The sequence below is a fragment of the Fistularia commersonii genome, chromosome 12, assembly GCF_037954325.1.
Source record: "Fistularia commersonii isolate RoL2024-O1a breed Wild chromosome 12, RoL_Fcom_v1.0, whole genome shotgun sequence".
NCBI lineage: Eukaryota > Metazoa > Chordata > Actinopteri > Syngnathiformes > Fistulariidae > Fistularia > Fistularia commersonii.
In genome coordinates this window covers 9,065,736-9,082,704 of record NC_141295.1, presented here as the reverse complement: position 1 = coordinate 9,082,704, position 16,969 = coordinate 9,065,736, and the positions used below count along the sequence as shown (strand labels likewise).

The following is a 16,969-nucleotide window of genomic DNA, read 5'->3' as shown; positions in this document are numbered from 1 at the left end:
ACGCAGAGGGACAGATGATAGAATTTGCAAAAAGGATGGAAATGGCTGTAGTGAACAGAAAAGTTCAGAAAAGACAACAATATAGGGTAACTTAGTTCTAGACTCTAGAACTACAAAAAAATAGGCGTCTGTATATACGGAAACAGAAAAACCACTTGATTGGCTGATGGCTGTTGCTATGACATCCCATGCAGACGCTTAGGAGCAAAGAATCTCGGGATATTTGCAACAGAACAGCTACTTTCATTTGAGTGTCGGGGCTCGATTCGGGGATTAAATGACTATTTATCGAGAAGATGAGGGTCAGTATCACCGAAATATCTCACAATCTTTTTGTTCACGACGTAAAAGCTTGTCTCAGTCTTGCGAAAGCCTCTATAGGTGACTTGGTACTCGGGTTGTTAGCATAACTCTGAGACCGCGGCTAACTGTTATATCGACGTGTAGTCGAACGATTTGTATCCTGTCAGCGCTCGTAGTTTCGATAAAAATGTGATAACAAATGGATTACCCTCAATTTCTAAAGCTGCATGGTGTATAATTTCTTGCGTCGTTTCATAAAGTAAGCGTAGCCGACTGAAGTGTTCAGCCAGTAGTAAGCTAAAATAATTAGAATCGCTTGTGTTGAAGTAGAAGCTCCGATTTTTATCTTCCATCAATATCAAATCATCACTGCTGACTGAACACAAATCTGCTGACGATTCAAAATTTGCAAAAATTTTAATTATTTTCAACTGAATCAATACAATTTTGCAACTGTAATAAACTATGGAGCACGTGTCTGCATTATCTGACACGCTATAAGGATTTAGTGCCTTCTTTTACATTTCATGTTAAATAAAAATGCCATTTGCCAAACAAGTTAATAATTTCATGGTTTATTTTAAGAAAACTTTAGATTCAGTGAAAATGCTGAAGTTTACTGAAGTTTTTAAATGGAAGAGCAAGCAGCCCCCTTGTAAGGAGTAAATCCATGCTGTATGATTAAATGCTTGACACATTGGAATGCAACTTAAATGTATTATGTTTTGTGTCTGTTTGTCTTTGTAATAAAAATCATACTTAAAAAAAGAAAAAAAATGTTTTCCACAAAAATCTTTTCGTCTGCAGAGCGTTTTCATCCTTGCAGATAAAGCCTGGTCAGGTTCTAATCTGCTGTATAAGTGGCAGAAAAACCTTGGAAACTATATAGCTGTTGCAGGGTAAGTGAAGGATCTTAGGGAAATTAAAACTTTTGAACTGTCATATTCCTTTCACCAATTGAGTAACGTGCTTTGCCTCATGTACTCATATAGCCAAGACAACTCAGTGAAAATTTATGATCGACATGGACACAAGCAGACTGAACTCAACCTTACTGGGTAAGTAAAAGAAGGAAAGATGGCATAATGTGTTCTGTTGATTGATGCAGCTGAAGTTTCTCCGATTCCTTTCCTTCTAATTTCCTCCTTTAGTCGTTGTGTGGGAATGGACTGGGATAAAGATGGAGACATTCTGGCAGTAATAGCTGCAAAATGCAGCTCAATCTACCTTTGGGATGCTAGCATCAATAAAACATCCAATATAGACAGCGGAATGAGGTTTGAACAGCATGAATAATTTGAGCAAAAAATAAATAAAAATTCTTGTTGCCGAGGGAAACAGTATTTTAGGAAGTAAATATTTGCTTTTGTCACAGCCGAGATCAGATGTCCTTCGTCCTGTGGTCAAAGACTAGTCCTTTGTTGGCTGCTGGGACTGTCAAAGGAAACTTGCTTATTTACAATCAACAGACATCACGCAAGATCCCTGTACTGGGTAATGTTACAACTCATACACCATTTTGTACATCTCTAGTCACTGTTAATAGCTGTATTGTCTTTTGTAACTTTTATTTATCCAAACATCAGGTAAGCACACCAAAAAGATCACTTGTGGCTGTTGGAGTGCACAGAATCTCCTGGCTCTGGGGAGTGATGACAATACGCTGAGCATCAGCAATAATGAGGGTGACACAGTTAGACAGGTAGTTGCACACATGACACACAACCAAGAATGTCAACACCACATTGACTATGAAACCTTATTTTGAAATTAGGGTTTAGCTCTATATAGACAATATCCAAGTATACTTACTTAATTCTGCTAGTGCTTAGCAGTTAACATTTCTCAAAATACAAATAGCAGTGAGCCAATAGTAAAGGCATCCCACTGTTAAACCATCAAAAATCCAAATGTAAACAATCCAAGTCCTTTTTCTAATTGAACACAATACTATCAAGCATCTCTCTCTCGCTCGCTCTCTTTCTTTCTCTCTTTTGGTAGACAACTCTGCGTGGAGAGCCAGCTGAAATATACTTTTCAGTGATGAAGACAGATGAAAGGGCCTCACTAGGGGAGAGTACTGTAAGTTTCATTGGTTATTATTTTTTTCAATTTTTCCAGTATTTCTCCTTTTATAAATATAGTCAGTAATAAAAAAAGAGCATAATGGCATGCTTTCATTATGTTCAGTTGAAATAGATTTTTTTTAAGATTTCAAGGGGTGCAGAACATATACCTTTATGTGATATCAATAAGCTCTGCATTAGACTGAAAGGCTTAGTCCTTGGCATAAATTGCATTCCTCCCACAAATGCAAGAAAATTGGCCTGTAATGTTTTTTGCCTAATCCTGGTGAAAAATGAATAACAGATGCAGGCTAGAACACATCTTCCTTGATGGATATGATAACATGCCACGGTATTAACCACTGGCTACTTGACCTAAGCAGATGATAAGACTGCTTAGAAAAATAATTGTTTTAAATAAAGCTTACATTAGAAAATTGGAAATACGAGTGAAAAGCAAGTGACAAATCTGACTATCAGCCTATACTTTAATTAAAAACAACATAGGATGAAGAAACAATACAGGATGAGTAATATCAAGTTTGTTTAAATGTCTGTGCAACCGTTGTCCCTTCAGGTCAGTGTGTGTGTGGATAAGAAGATTTTGGTGCTCTTCAGTGTCAATGACCCTGACAACCGGTTTGAGTTGACCTTTCAGCGCCATTATGGGAATATTGTGTCATATCGCTGGTACTGCACTTTCACAAGCACGCCAAGAGTAGAGATTGAATTTAAACAGAGTATTTATCTGAAAATGAGTTCTCCGTACTACTTGTCACTTCTAGGTATGGAGATGGGTATATACTCATTGGTTTTTCCCATGGATACTTTGTGGTCATTTCCACCCACGTGAGAGAGATTGGACAGGAACTCTATCAGGCACGTAACCATAAAGATAGTCTAAACAGCGTAGCCATCTCATCGTCACTGAACAAGGCGGCTTCCTGTGGTGACAACAGGTGCGTACAATCTCTGAATGGAAATAACACTTTTTTGTTGGAAATAAAATAAGATAAAATGACTTATTATTTTGTTGCAGCATAAAGATTCATGAGCTGTCTGAGCTAAAAGACATCAGCAATGTTGTTCAGCTAGACGATGAGACTAAAGGTGAGAAAGTTATTTAATCATATTGGGAAATGCACCAGGCTCTCCCCCCTCATCTACCTTCTGCTCCTCTTCCCAAGGTCTAGACCAGCTTAGCTGGACAGATGATGGCCAACTATTGGCAGTTTCCACACAGAAAGGGACTCTTCATGTTTTCCTGACAAAGCTGCCCATCTTGGGTGATAGCTTTGGTACCCGTCTCGCTTATCTTACGTCCCTGCTTGAAGTGACCGTGTCAAACCAGGTGGATGGGGTGAGGACACAATGATACACTGACACACATACACACACACACACACACACACACACACACACACACAATGATTTAATAGGAATGCAGATCTAAAGCATACAATTCAACTATAAAAAAAAAATCGAATCATTTCTTTTGTGTAGAAACAAAATAATTAATCAAATTATTTGAGGTATGTTGTTCCATAACTTTGCCCCAACACCTGACAAATGAGGTGACGGAGAACAATCACTGGGTACCTAATTACTGGTGATGATGTGTGGGGAATATGGGATGATATTCCTTGGCAATGTACAGACAGTACTTTTACCTATGTACTGCTTTGAAAACATAAAGAAGAATGTCCTGTATTACTCTGGTTATCATGTTGAAACGGGCTAATGTAGTAGGCATTTAGTCATTCCCCTGCCAGTAAGGGGTGTTGCCATTCTGTTTTGAGCCTGAGATGAGCAAGGCTGCATCTATTGACTGATATCAGTATAAATTGAAAGGCAATACTTATTGTGAAGGAAAATTCAGATAAAAATTCAAATGCCTAGATTCTTAGCAGATAAGAACATTTTTGAGATTTAAAGACCTTCTATCAAATTCATCTATCAAATTACAATGCAATGCCAAAAATGACAATGAGATTTTCTTGAACTTATGAATTTTTTACCACCTTTGTCATAGGAAAAAAATGTACAAATCTTGTCCACGATGATAATGGCCAGGCCAAATATCCCACATCCGGTTGCAGACCTCAATTTCCTAAAATCAGTTTTTGTAGGGGAGCTGACCTCCATTTTAATGGAAGCAAGGTCAAGCAGGGTTTAATAAACAACATGACAATAAATCATATAAATAAAAAGCACACTACAATCTGGAGCCTTGTAAAAGTTGGGATTCCTAGTGATGTTCTGTCAGTTATTCTTCAGTTCAATTAAATAGATATATTAACACACCTATATAACATGCGTTGAGCTTGCCACATACTTAGCGACAACTAACAAATTCCTCTCGTTAAAGGTGATAGATCTTGAAAGATTTCCATTAAAAGTCCTGCTCTTCATTCCCTCTTTCTTCAATGCTGTGTTTCCAGGAGAACCCTGTTGCCATCCAAGTGGATGTAGAACCTACGTTCATTGCTGTAGGACCCTTCCATGTGGCTGTTGGAATGAACAACAGAGCCTGGTTCTATGCCCTGGTGGAACAAGAACCTGGTATGTACGTACGTACGTACGTATGTATGTATGTATGTATGTATGTATGTATGTATGTATGTATGTATGTGTGTGCGTGTGTGCATGCGTGTGTGTGTGTGCGTGTGTGCGCATAAACAATAACTATGTTAGATACAGTGTAATGGGATTATAACTTCATTTAAGTTTGATATGTTTTTGTGATATTTAGGGTTCAACAAACTGAAAGACTTTGAGTACTTGGGTACAATTGCCAACATGTGTCTTAACTCAGACTACGCAGCAGCGTTGTTTGAGGGGAAAGTGCAGCTGCACATGGTAAGTTTGTGTACAGTATGTAAGCATTGGTTCCAAAATTCACATTTTCTCTTCCTTTAGTATTTTACTACACAAGGTCCCTTTGTTCTTTTGAGTCTAGATCGAAGGGAAAGATCAGGATGAAAAGAAGCAAATGAAGTTGTTTCCAGATGACAACAGAAAAGGTCGGATTCTTTGTCACTCCCTCACTGCTGACTTCCTCTACTATGGCACTGATGTAAGGCACAGCTCATGTCACTGTCCGCAAGCACTTCCAAATTTTAGCAAGGCTACTACAATAGAACCGCTTTCAACCTAGGACTTCTATTCTCCATAATTTCCTTTTCCCTAAGACATACATCTTGGAGTAAGTTCATTTAAAAATTGGAACAATATGTCTTTATACTGTGATTCATTTTTACAGAACTATGGGTATTAGGTTTAGCTTAAGTGTTTTGTTATATTGACGTTAGAACACAATTTTTGCTGCATATCACAGAGTTAGAGCAACTTTTAGGGATTTTGTTTTTTACCGTGTTATCTGACCATGTCATGCCATTCATTCTTTATCAATGTTCTATTTTATGAATGTGGCGATGTATCTCTTGAATATGAATATGTCTCTATATTTTGCCTTTCTTTTGACTCAGTTAGGTAATGTAGTGTGTGTCTTGGTGGAGGACTGGGAGACTGTGAGCACCTACACCCACACAGTAGGTGTAAGGAAAGTTTTCCCTGATATTAATGGTACACGGCTGGTCTTCATTGATGACAAGAATGGCGGCTTCCTGCTCTCCCCTTCAACTGTAAGTATGCATAATTATTCAACACACGTAAAAACAAATTTAATTTTTAAGAACGTCAACACATTAAACTCAACAGTGACAACACATTAAACTCAATCAAGTGACGAGCACAAAAGTCCAATAACAAAACATTTCTCGCGTTCAGTTCGGGGAGGCCATTCCTCTAAATCACGCCCTGCCAAGTTGCACTGTCGTCGCCCACATGAGCATTGAAGTCTCCTAGTAGAACGAAGGAGTCTTCGGTCGGAGCGTTCTCTAGCAGCCCCTCTAGGGAGCACAAGAAGGGTGGGTGAACTGGACTGTTGTTAGGTGCATAGGCAAAAACAACAGTCAGAACCCATCCCCCCACCTGAGGGCAGAGGGAGGCTATCCTCTCGTCCACTGGGTTGAACCCCAAAGTGCAGGCGCCGAGACAGGGTGCAATCAATATGCCCACACCTGCCCGTTGCCTCTCACCAGGGGCAACTCCAGAATAAAAAAGAGTCCCGCCCCTCTCGAGAGGCCTGGTTCTAGACCCCACGCTGTGCGTTGAAATGAGGGTCCTGTGAGCCACACTTTGTCTGGTCCCTCACCTGGGACCTGTTTGCCTTTGTCCCCGACAACATAGCTCCCGGGATCACTGGGACACGCAAACGCCTCTACCACTTTTAGGTGGCAGCTCACAGAGGGGTCCCTGAAGCATTAGCCAAACAAAAATTGTTATCTTTATTCATGTCTAAAAGTACATCATCTATGTATTTGGGGGTTAACAATTTGCTAATGAGTTCCATTGTAATTGTATTTTGAATATCTGCAGAATCAGACCAACATTTAACAAAACTAAGGACAGTAATATTGCTGAGGGACGCAATGAAGCATCTCATTGATCATTAAAATGTATTTATTTTCAAAGCGATTAATATTTTAAGTTATAAATATTAATGTACAGTAAATGTTCCTAAAAACTTGGGTATATTTGAATGGTTTCTGTAGTTGAAGGATGCAAAAGTTGCGAGCACATAGAAAATGCATCATATTTGGGTGAACTACTCTAATTCAAATGTAAAATGTGTGTGTGGTGTGGCCTGTCTCCCTGTCCTTTCAGGCAACAGACTCATGCTTTGAGCTTCCCAACTTCTCTCCAACCATCACTGGAGTACTGTGGGACAATTGGCATGCTGACAGAGGAGTATTTGTTGCCTATGATGATGACAAGGTGTACACTTATGCCCTGCATAAAAATACCATATATGGTAAGTAGTAGATGAGTAATCATGGCACACTGATAGCAACTTTCCCAGAGAATATTGTAATCATCTTTCAATGTTCTAATTCAGGCCCACAGGTGATTTTAGTGGGGAGCACCCCACTCCTTTTCTCCCAGAAGCCTTTGCTGTTATACAATGGAGTACTAACATGTCAGACAGCGAGTGGCAAGACCAGTGAACTGACGCTCAACACACACTCCTTCCTCAAGTACTCATCTGGTACTTCATCAGGTTCTCCAGCAGAGCCTGGCAGTCAAGTGGCCCAAGCGCTGATGCTCAAGAGGTCAGCCATTTTTGTTTGTGGTAGCATCTGGAATACCATGACGTATACCCAGTATTTGAGATGAGATGAGATGAGATGAAATGAGAACAACTTTATTTATCCCGAAGGAAATTGTTGTGCCAGAGTTTCAAGTAAAAACATAACAGTAATAGATAATAGTAGAAAGGAGGAAGAATAAGAAATACAATGAAATATAAATTGTCTTAACTGTTAACTGTTAACTACAAAGATTTGAAGATTCCCTGCTATTCCCAGTATTTCATACTGTGTTGGGTTCAAATTTGCAGATAAATAACTATATTATTCCTCTTGTCTGGTTGGGGCCCACTCTATCCTACGAGGCGTCCATCACTGTTCTTTATTTTATGAATATTTAAACTATTGTTGTATCATTTCAGATATTACCATTTAAGCATCAGCGCTACTGTTTTTAATAGTAAGAGATCATTTGTGCTTGTCCCTCCCAAGCTTCATACCCTCTACCACCCTCTCGCCTTGCTCTCTGTGTTTTTACTTCAACTGGACGAGACAAAAGGCTGCCCCACCTTGAGCTTGGATCAGTCCAAGGTTTCTGCCAAGTAAAAGGCAGTGTCTCCTCACAACTGTCGCCAAGTCCGTGCTCATGGGGGAACTCTTGGTTTCTGTAAATCATTTTATTTTAAAGAGTGGGGTCCATACCTGTTGTTATATGTTAAGTGTCATCAGACAACTGTGTTGTGATTTGGGGCTATATAAACAAGATCAGACTTGACATATGTTAGCAAACAAATGCATTGAGGTCACATTGCTGCGCAGCCCACAAAGCTAAATGATCCAGACACCAAAATAAGCCCTTACTGAGATAAATGGAAGAACCTGAGTTTTGAAAGAAAGACAGACCAAAAGTCTGGTCTGGAATGTACTGCTACTTATATTAATTCATGGATAGGATTCATGACACACATACCTAATTTTTCACATGCTTTATCTACTTACTCTCTTACTCAGTGACTCACAAAACTGAACTCAGTGCAGAAAATACAAGTGTACAAAAATATGTAGAAACAAAAACAAAGAAATCAAATTGTTATCAAAGACCAAAATACTAAGTAGTTGATTTTTAAAATTTTGTGTATGTGTGTATTTTATTCAGGTTCTATGAAGCCTGGGATCTGTGCAAGACTAAAGGGAGTGAGGCTGACTGGGCAGACTTAGGGAAAGCCTGTCTTGCTCACATGGAGGTGGAGCTGGCCATTCAGGTCTATCGCATGAGTCGCAACATAGGCATGGTCCTGTCACTGCAGAGGATCCAGGTACAAATAACACAATTGTTTGGTTGTAACCACAAATAAAATGTTCTCAGCTAGATTAAAACACTTTTGCTTTAAGTGAACGGCTAATGCAGTCCTGTTTTTTACATTCAACCGAAACTATGTCATTGTTCTAAGGGTATAGAGGACAGTAATTTACTCGCAGGCCATTTGGCCATGTTTCTGGGTGAATATGACCTGGCCCAGGACCTCTATCTATCCTCAAGCTGCCCAATAGCAGCCCTGGAAGTAAGACGCACATGTACACAAATATGACCATTTTTGTGTATTTTAACTCTTCATTTAACCATAATACACTGGTGTATTGGAATATTGACTTAACAAGAGGTTTGTGTGTCAGATGAGGAGAGACCTGTTGCACTGGGACAGCGCACTTAAACTAGCAAAGAGTTTAGCAGAGGACCAGATTCCCTTCATATCCAAAGAATATGCTGTTCATCTGGAGTTTATGTAAGTACACATATAAACACAAATGTTATCTTGCTGTATCACGTCTCTCTGAACATCTCTCTCTCTCTTTTTGCAGTGGCGACTATGTGAATGCTTTGGCTCACTACGAGAAAGGCATGACCCAAACAAATAAAGTGCGTGGGAGGTGGCATACTCATTTTAACCAATATTCTGTTGATAGCTTTCTCATTTTCATACATCATCTGAAATGTGTTTTCTTGATAATCCCTAACTGAGTTTAGCACAACGTGACTGATGACGCATTCTGAAAATAGAATCATGTTTTATGATTTTTCTTCTTATTTGCACTGTAACTATTATTCTAAGGAAGGGTTGTGCATTGATTGTTTTTTTCTTCTCAAGTAAAATTTATGTTACTTATTGTTTTATTTAAGGCAGTATATAGGTAACACCACAGTTTTGACTACTGACTTATACAGTAAAAGTGACAATAAACCTTGTATGATCACAGTAAAATTGATATTCATGAATAGATATTCTAAGATGTTGTTTAGGTGTTGTTTCCGAGACCTTATCTTATTCTGCAAATGCAGGAGCACGACGAGGCATGCCAGGCTGGTGTAGCCAGGATGTCCATACGGATGGGAGATATTAGAAGAGGAGCCACCCAGGCTATTCAGCACCCAAGCAGAGTGCTAAAGAAGGAATGCGGAGCCATACTGGAGAGCATGAGGGTAGGAGGAATTTTGTGTCTCTCAAGTGGCTAAAATTTGAATGTCAATTTTATTTTCTTTGTTCTTGTTGTGATTGTTTTTGTTTTCGGATCTTGCTTCGCAGCAATTCTCTGAAGCTGCCCAGCTCTACGAGAAAGGCCAGTATTATGACAAGGCTGCTTCAGTCTATATTCGATGCAAGAACTGGTGAGCCGACTCAAACACACATCAACACTGAGATATGACAGACTGGAAAACTTTACTGCCTCAGTTTATTTCTGTCATTAAACAGCTTCCTGTCTTATTTATTACATTAATCTATCTCAGGCTGAAGGTAGGGGAGCTGCTCCCACATGTCTCCTCTCCGAAGCTCCACCTGCAGTACGCCAAAGCTAAGGAGGCAGACGGCAAGTAGGTTTGGATTTATTCACATCCATTTCTATTTGAGACAACTACTGATGGAGAGGGTGATGCAGTGTGGTTTTTACACCAGGTATAAAGAAGCAGCACAGGCCTATGAAAATGCTAAAGACTGGGAAAACGTTATACGAATACTTCTTGACCACCTGAACAACCCTGAGGATGCAGTTCGCATTGTCAGGGAGACGCAAAGCATCGAGGGAGCGAAAATGGTCGCCAGGTAGGACAAATACAAAACATTTTTTTTTTTTTGCGTAACCTAGTCAGATCGATAGTGGCAAGGTGGTGTAGTGGTTAGCGCGTCTGCCTCACAGCAAGAAGATCCCCGGTTTGATTCTGAGAGTGGCCTTCCTGTGTGGAGTTTTGCATGGTCTCCCTATGTCTGCGTGGGTTTCCTCTGGCTACTCTGGGAGGCCCTAAATTCTCCATGAATGAGACAGTGAAAGGTTGTTCCTGGGTGAACACCTAACCCATATCATCCCAACTGCAGCTGGGATAGGCCTCAGCACCCCCGTGATAGAGAGATGTTAAATGAATAAATTAAGAGATCTGTAACCCACTACTCTCCAAGCTAGTTTTTGATATACAGAAACATTTCACCAGGTCTTCTTATAAAACTGAGCTATCCATCAGGCATCTGCAGGCATCAACAAAAAGAAGTTGTTTGGGTACATTTTATCAATAGACAGACACCAACAAGCATATAGCTAATACATAGCTATATATACAAAGCTCAATATTAAATGGCTTTTTTGCACTACATAAACAAAATCGAGCCTTTTCATTCCACTACATAATTTAATTTGATTGAGTAAAACAAACTTAAGCTTTAAAGATAGACCAAAGAATTTCATGGAGAGCATAATTTGCTGATAAAAAGGTTTAATTTAGCACAATTATTTAAAAAATAAATTACATTGTAGTGCAAGCCACAAATCATGATAATACTGCATGATTTTGGTGAATATCAAACTTAGCAAAAGTATTCAGCTCAGTTCAGATTGTACGGGTGTGTAATTCAACTTCTACTGACATACCTGGAAATTCATATGCTTTTACTTAATTGCCTGTCTGACCCTCAAGACCTGAGCCGTGCATTTTAGAGCCCGGGGGCCACATCTGGCACTATGGCTGTCCTTGTCCAAACCCACATGATGTCAGTGATAAATCAGAACATAAATTAAAATCTTTTTTTTTTTCCCAGGCACTTGCTGAAAAACTTTGTTGGTTTCACTTTCAAAAGGCTATTGCTTTATTTATTGAGAAAAGCTACAAGTAATCCTCCCGAACTTGCTCTCAAAATGTCAGGTCATGGCAAAAAGAAAGACATATTGATACCAAGTGCTGTGTCTAAAAAAAGATGGGACCAGCTAAATATTCAGTTGGCTGTTTTCAGAAGTCAAAGCCGTGTATTCAGTGTGCACAGGTTGCTGTGTTAAAAGATTACAATTGGAGTCACAGCAATGTTGCCAACCATGCAGAGAAATACAGGAACTTGCTGATAAAGCATGAGCAAAAGGGGGTCGGATGCTTCAATAGTTAAGCGACAAAACAAACTGATCTTCACATGTCAAATGTCAAAACACAAAAAATCTGTATAAAGAGGTAACTTTTTTTTGATAGAGTTGAGTAGGGAGGTCTCCTGAAAGAACTGATACTATAGATTCTCATTGATCACCTCAGACATTCAACTACATTTTAATCTACCTGTTCAAGCCCCAAGACGGACTGGATTTTTTCTCTTGCTCAGTTTTGGCTTTTGAAGATTCGCACGTTCAAAATGAAAATTAAATACAGATTTAATGACATTGCAGTATTCTCCTTTTACACCAACTCTCCAATTCCATATATTTATTATAAAAGAATATCCTAATTCTTTTGAATACCATTCATCAGAACATACAATTTACTGCCTTTTGCTTCAAGAGAAAATTAATATTGTGTAGAATTAAGATCTACTTAATTTCTAATGTGGCCCTTTAGAAAAATTCTGGTTTCTAATAATTGCCACTAAATATTTGTTAATTGTTGATATTCAAAATTTTTTTTTTTTGTTTAGTAATAATGATAGTGAAGTACTCGTCTATTCCGACTCAATAGGTGGCTCTTTGTTCGCTGAAACAGACCCAAAGTTGTAGCTTCCATCGTGTCAAGTCACTATTGGAACTGAACTGTTATTTTATGTGTTATTTTATGTATTTTAAGTGTTGATGCTTTCAAATGGCAAGGGGTCTGCCATGAAATGGCCTTTTCCCCTCACCCTTTCTCCCTTCCGTGGGCTACTTTTTTCCCATATTATTTATATTATTTATTGAGTGACACTTAAGACACATGGCTTTGTGTCTGCAGGTTCTTTTTGTTATTGAACGACTACGCCTCAGCCATTCAGTTCCTGGTGCTGTCTCAGTGCAATGATGAGGCCTTCCAACTGGCCCAGCAACACAGACAGATGGAGGTCTATGCAGATATTATTGGTCGGTTTGAGTCACATAAATTACATTTAATTTGGACCCATGTGTTGTAGATAATGGGGGCTATGCACTAAAGTTTATTTCGAATAATGTGTTTTTTTTTCAGGCACTGAGGCAACGCAGGAGGACTATCAGAGTATTGCTCTCTACTTTGAGGCAGAGAAAAAACACCTTCAGGCAGGCAAGTTCTTCCAGAAGTGTGGGCAGTACAGCAGGGTAAGAGCCATTCCCTTGTATTTTGCTGTCTTATTTGTGTTTCTTTATTTCATTATAATTAAATCCATGTTTTCATCACAGGGTTCCAATATTTTATTTTGTCCTCTTCCGTTGTTGTTGTCTCCCTTACTCAGGCCTTGAAGCACTTCCTAAAGTGTCCCAATAATGACGATAACCGGGCCGTGGAGATGGCCATTGAGACAGTGAGACCCGTGCATGTCCAATTTGCGAATGTCTACGTTTTCAGACTTTTCAGAGTTCATGTCTGCTAATTACCTTTCAGGTGGGCCAGGCCAAGGATATTTCTTTGACCAATCAGCTGATTGATTACCTAATGGGGGAGAGTGATGGCATGCCAAAGGTATCTAATTTAATGATACTGCTTATAAAAAGGGGAACATTTTCAACATTTGCTACATATATGTATGTATTAAAGTGAAAAAAATATTTTGGCAAGCACATTTATCAACTTGCGAGTCAATATTAGACTCTTATTCTAGCTTATTTAATGTAATTTGTATTAGAAAGAGGTCCCAAAATCATTCATTCATTATCTAAACAGCTTATCCTGCAGTCGGTGAGGCTAGTGTCAATCCCAGCGGTCATTGAGCGAGAGGCAGTGTTCACCCTGGACCAGTCGCCAGCCAATCACAGGGCCACATTTAGAGAGATTTAACCATTCACACTCATTCACACATCTGAGCAATTTAGGGACTCTTAATCTCTACTGCATGTTTTTGGACTTTGGGAAGAAAATCCAGAGTAAACCCATACAGACACAGGGAAGAAGATGTAGACTTCACACAGAAAGGCCCCCCTGTCAGAATCGAACCAGGGACCTTGTCCCAAATCTCATGTCTCCAAATTTCTAGATTCCGAACTTGTTAAAAACATAAATCCCAAAGCAAGCTGGGGCTGAAAGAGTCTAGCTCTCATTGTCCCATCTCAGCCTGCTGTAGTTCAATGTTGTCATGAATCATTGGGCTACAAACAACAGTTGCCATATTAATCTTGCCATCTTGAGGTACAAGACAATGACCTTCCTTCCTGTTATTTTTCTTCCAAGGATGCAAAGTACCTGTTCCGTTTGTACATGGCACTGCAGCAGTATAGGGAGGCTGCTCGCACTGCCATCATCATTGCCAGAGAAGAGCAGTGTGCAGGTAAAACAAAAAAACAAAACAACAACCTTTAAATCTATGACAACATGAAGATACATGTGAACAGTCATGTCAAATTTACCTCAGGTGTTTGTGTTTGTCTCTTCAAGGTAACTACCGTAATGCCCATGATGTGCTGTTCAGTATGTACACAGAGCTGCTGGCCCAGAAGATCAAGATTCCCGCTGAAATGGCCACCAATCTGATGATCCTGCACTCCTACCTGCTGGTGAAAGTCAGTTAACAAGTTGTAAACTATCACACACCTGTCATTAACAACTAAGTTGAGTTACTATTCCTCAGGAGAATTCAGAAGGTCATCGGCACATCACATTTCTGAAGCATCTCCTTCAACAGGGCCCTTCTAACATCTGCGGCGGACACTGGACAGTTACCAAAATTTTAAAGATCCATATTTAAGCCCAATTCCATTTCACTTATTAAACATTTACCTCTGGTTTCCTAGAGAATCAGATTCAGAATTGAAATGTCAGGATTTCAAACATGTAACACCAATGATAAGCCATGCCATTGTCTTAGGGTGCCTGCAAAGCAAGTGTGGAAACAAGTGTAACCTGAAACATGGAGAGAAAATAAATTTAGATAGAATGCTTTTTTAGGACTAAAATTCTTTTTAACCATGCTGTCACATTTCTGTGCATCATGTAGATTCATGTTAAGAGAGGAGACCACCTGACAGGCGCACGTATGCTGATTCGTGTCAGTAACAATATCAGCAAGTTTCCCGCACGTGAGTAAACACGCGGGATCACATTTCAACAGCATGTCATGAAATATGAAGCAACCAGATCAATCACGGGATGAATTACGGCATAACGTTAAGAACTGCACACTGGAAGATTCACCAGTTATGTTTGTGTAGATGTCGTGCCCATCCTGACATCGGCGGTAATCGAATGTCACCGGGCCCGGCTCAAGAAGTCTGCCTTCAGCTTTGCTGCCATGCTGATGAGACCAGAGTACCGAAATGAGATCGGTTCAAAGTACCGACAGAAGATTGAGTTCATGGTGAGGTAAGCAACACACATGCACTCATCAAGCACCTTCGAACAGTAAAAAAAAAAAAAAAAAAACACCATTCATTGATTCAATATCTTTAACGCTTATCCTGCAGTCAGGGCCGGGGCAGGTTGGTCACAGAAAGCCATACAAGCATTCACTCACATTCACACGTCTAGGTGTTTAAGTAACTCAGTTGAACTTACTGCATGCTTTTGGACTGTGGAAGGAAACCCATGGTGACACAGGAAGAACATGCAAACTCAAGAAAGGCTCCATAGGAATCGAATTAGGATTCCCTTGCTGTGGCGCGGAATGCATAAACCACAACATAGCGTCAATGTACATGATTACCTCACATCTCATGAGTCACCGGAGAAAACGGACCTTATCTCTGCCTCATAGGCACCCTGATACATCAGAGCTGGAGGAGGAAACCACTCCATGTCCCTTCTGCGGTTTCCAGCTTCCCCAGAACGAACTTCTGTGCATCTCTTGCAAGAACAACCTGCCTTATTGCATCGCCACGGTACATACCAAAAACTTGTTTATAAGTGGACAAGCAGCGCTTATTTACTTGTTTGTCTAACCCTTTTCCTCCCTCAGGGTCGCCATATGCTGAAAGGAGACTGGTCTGTGTGTCCTCATTGTGAATTTCCTGCTCTCTACTCTCAGTTTACACTGTAAGTGCATCCATCGTCCTTACGATCAAGTGTAGTTACTCAAATTGTAAAACCATCACCATTATGTAACCAAGGTGTAAATAGCTTGACTTGACGTCTCATCACTAGCATCAGTTCACACAATAGGCTACTGTCTTTCCATACCACTTCTTTCAAAACGTATTAATCAGATCACTATTAAAAACTCATCACTTAAAAATACCAAGGACTCCTTTTTTCCTTTTAAATTAAGTTTATCCAGTGATATTAGATGAGGTATAAATTGTCTATTGATGCTTCAAAGTGCATTTAGTCACAACTTCAGCACTGGACACAGAAGTAACTGTCTAGCAGTCCCAATGCTGAAATTACTAATTTGATCAAACCTTCACTGAAGAATTAAGTAAAGATAATTGGCAATTGAGCATTTTGTCTTTCATCATTCTGTACCAAATCTTTTTTCTAGTTTGCTGGAGACGGAGACAATGTGTCCAATGTGCTCTGAGACATTGAGTGCCGAGCAGGTGAAGAAGATTGCCGATTGCTCCAAATACCTTCAGTCTGATGAAGTGGATCAGTGACTATCTTCCATATGTGTTCAACCTTTTCCCCCAAATGTCATTTTTGTACCTATTAAAAATGTATCATGATCTACATAATAAAATGCAGCCTAGATGTGAAATCGGTTGGGAAAAGTAAGAGTTCAACAGTGATCAACAACCCTTGAAATGTTAATAATGCAAAGTGGAAATCCCGTAAACTTTTGTATATTTTGTTAGAATTTCAGTATGGTCAGTGTTCATTATCTTTGACTACAAAACTGGCAGCCTGTCAGCATTTGGATATTTCATTGTCACATTTTAGTCATTTCCAAGACTGTTATTCATGACAATTTGTGAATAAAATAACGTGACCTCAAAATATTTTCAGATATTACCTTTTTCCTTTGTGAAATACCAGTGTGATGTGATTAAATAATTTCTTCAATGATCTGTTTTTCATAAGATATTGAAATATCTGGATACCATTGAGAACACGTTCAC

At 39.5% G+C, this 16,969-nt stretch overlaps 1 protein-coding gene across 2 annotated transcripts; it reads left to right on the top strand.

The window, feature by feature from the left end:
* The first annotated feature begins 215 nt into the window (after positions 1-215).
* wdr19 (WD repeat domain 19) lies at positions 216-16,846 on the top strand. 2 transcript variants are annotated; one of them, XM_086156879.1, is made up of 36 exons: positions 216-302; positions 1,111-1,202; positions 1,296-1,361; positions 1,455-1,580; positions 1,679-1,797; positions 1,890-2,005; positions 2,305-2,385; positions 2,947-3,059; positions 3,155-3,328; positions 3,409-3,479; positions 3,557-3,729; positions 4,811-4,931; positions 5,122-5,228; positions 5,329-5,445; positions 5,858-6,013; positions 7,098-7,245; positions 7,330-7,543; positions 8,676-8,835; positions 8,971-9,081; positions 9,194-9,303; positions 9,380-9,437; positions 9,858-9,998; positions 10,102-10,184; positions 10,305-10,388; positions 10,471-10,617; positions 12,747-12,871; positions 12,975-13,084; positions 13,219-13,287; positions 13,368-13,445; positions 14,151-14,247; positions 14,355-14,473; positions 14,914-14,995; positions 15,128-15,278; positions 15,670-15,793; positions 15,871-15,947; positions 16,393-16,846. In XM_086156879.1, the coding sequence occupies exons 1-36, from the start codon at positions 297-299 to the stop codon at positions 16,505-16,507; spliced, it is 4,041 nt and encodes a 1,346-aa protein (XP_086013005.1). In that variant the 5' UTR covers positions 216-296; the 3' UTR covers positions 16,508-16,846. The 2 variants fall into 2 exon arrangements, with proteins under 2 accessions (XP_086013005.1, XP_086013004.1); XM_086156878.1 differs by having other exon boundaries at positions 14,355-14,479.
* Positions 16,847-16,969: the final 123 nt, after the last annotated feature.

What these genes read in the sequence shown, in the direction of transcription:
- wdr19 (XM_086156878.1), top strand. An exon ending in AATATTGTGTCATATCGCTG is followed by an intron (nt 3,060 to 3,154) that starts GTACTGCACTTT and finishes TGTCACTTCTAG; the next exon opens with GTATGGAGATGGGTATATAC. An exon ending in GGAGCGAAAATGGTCGCCAG is followed by an intron (nt 10,618 to 12,746) that starts GTAGGACAAATA and finishes TTGTGTCTGCAG; the next exon opens with GTTCTTTTTGTTATTGAACG.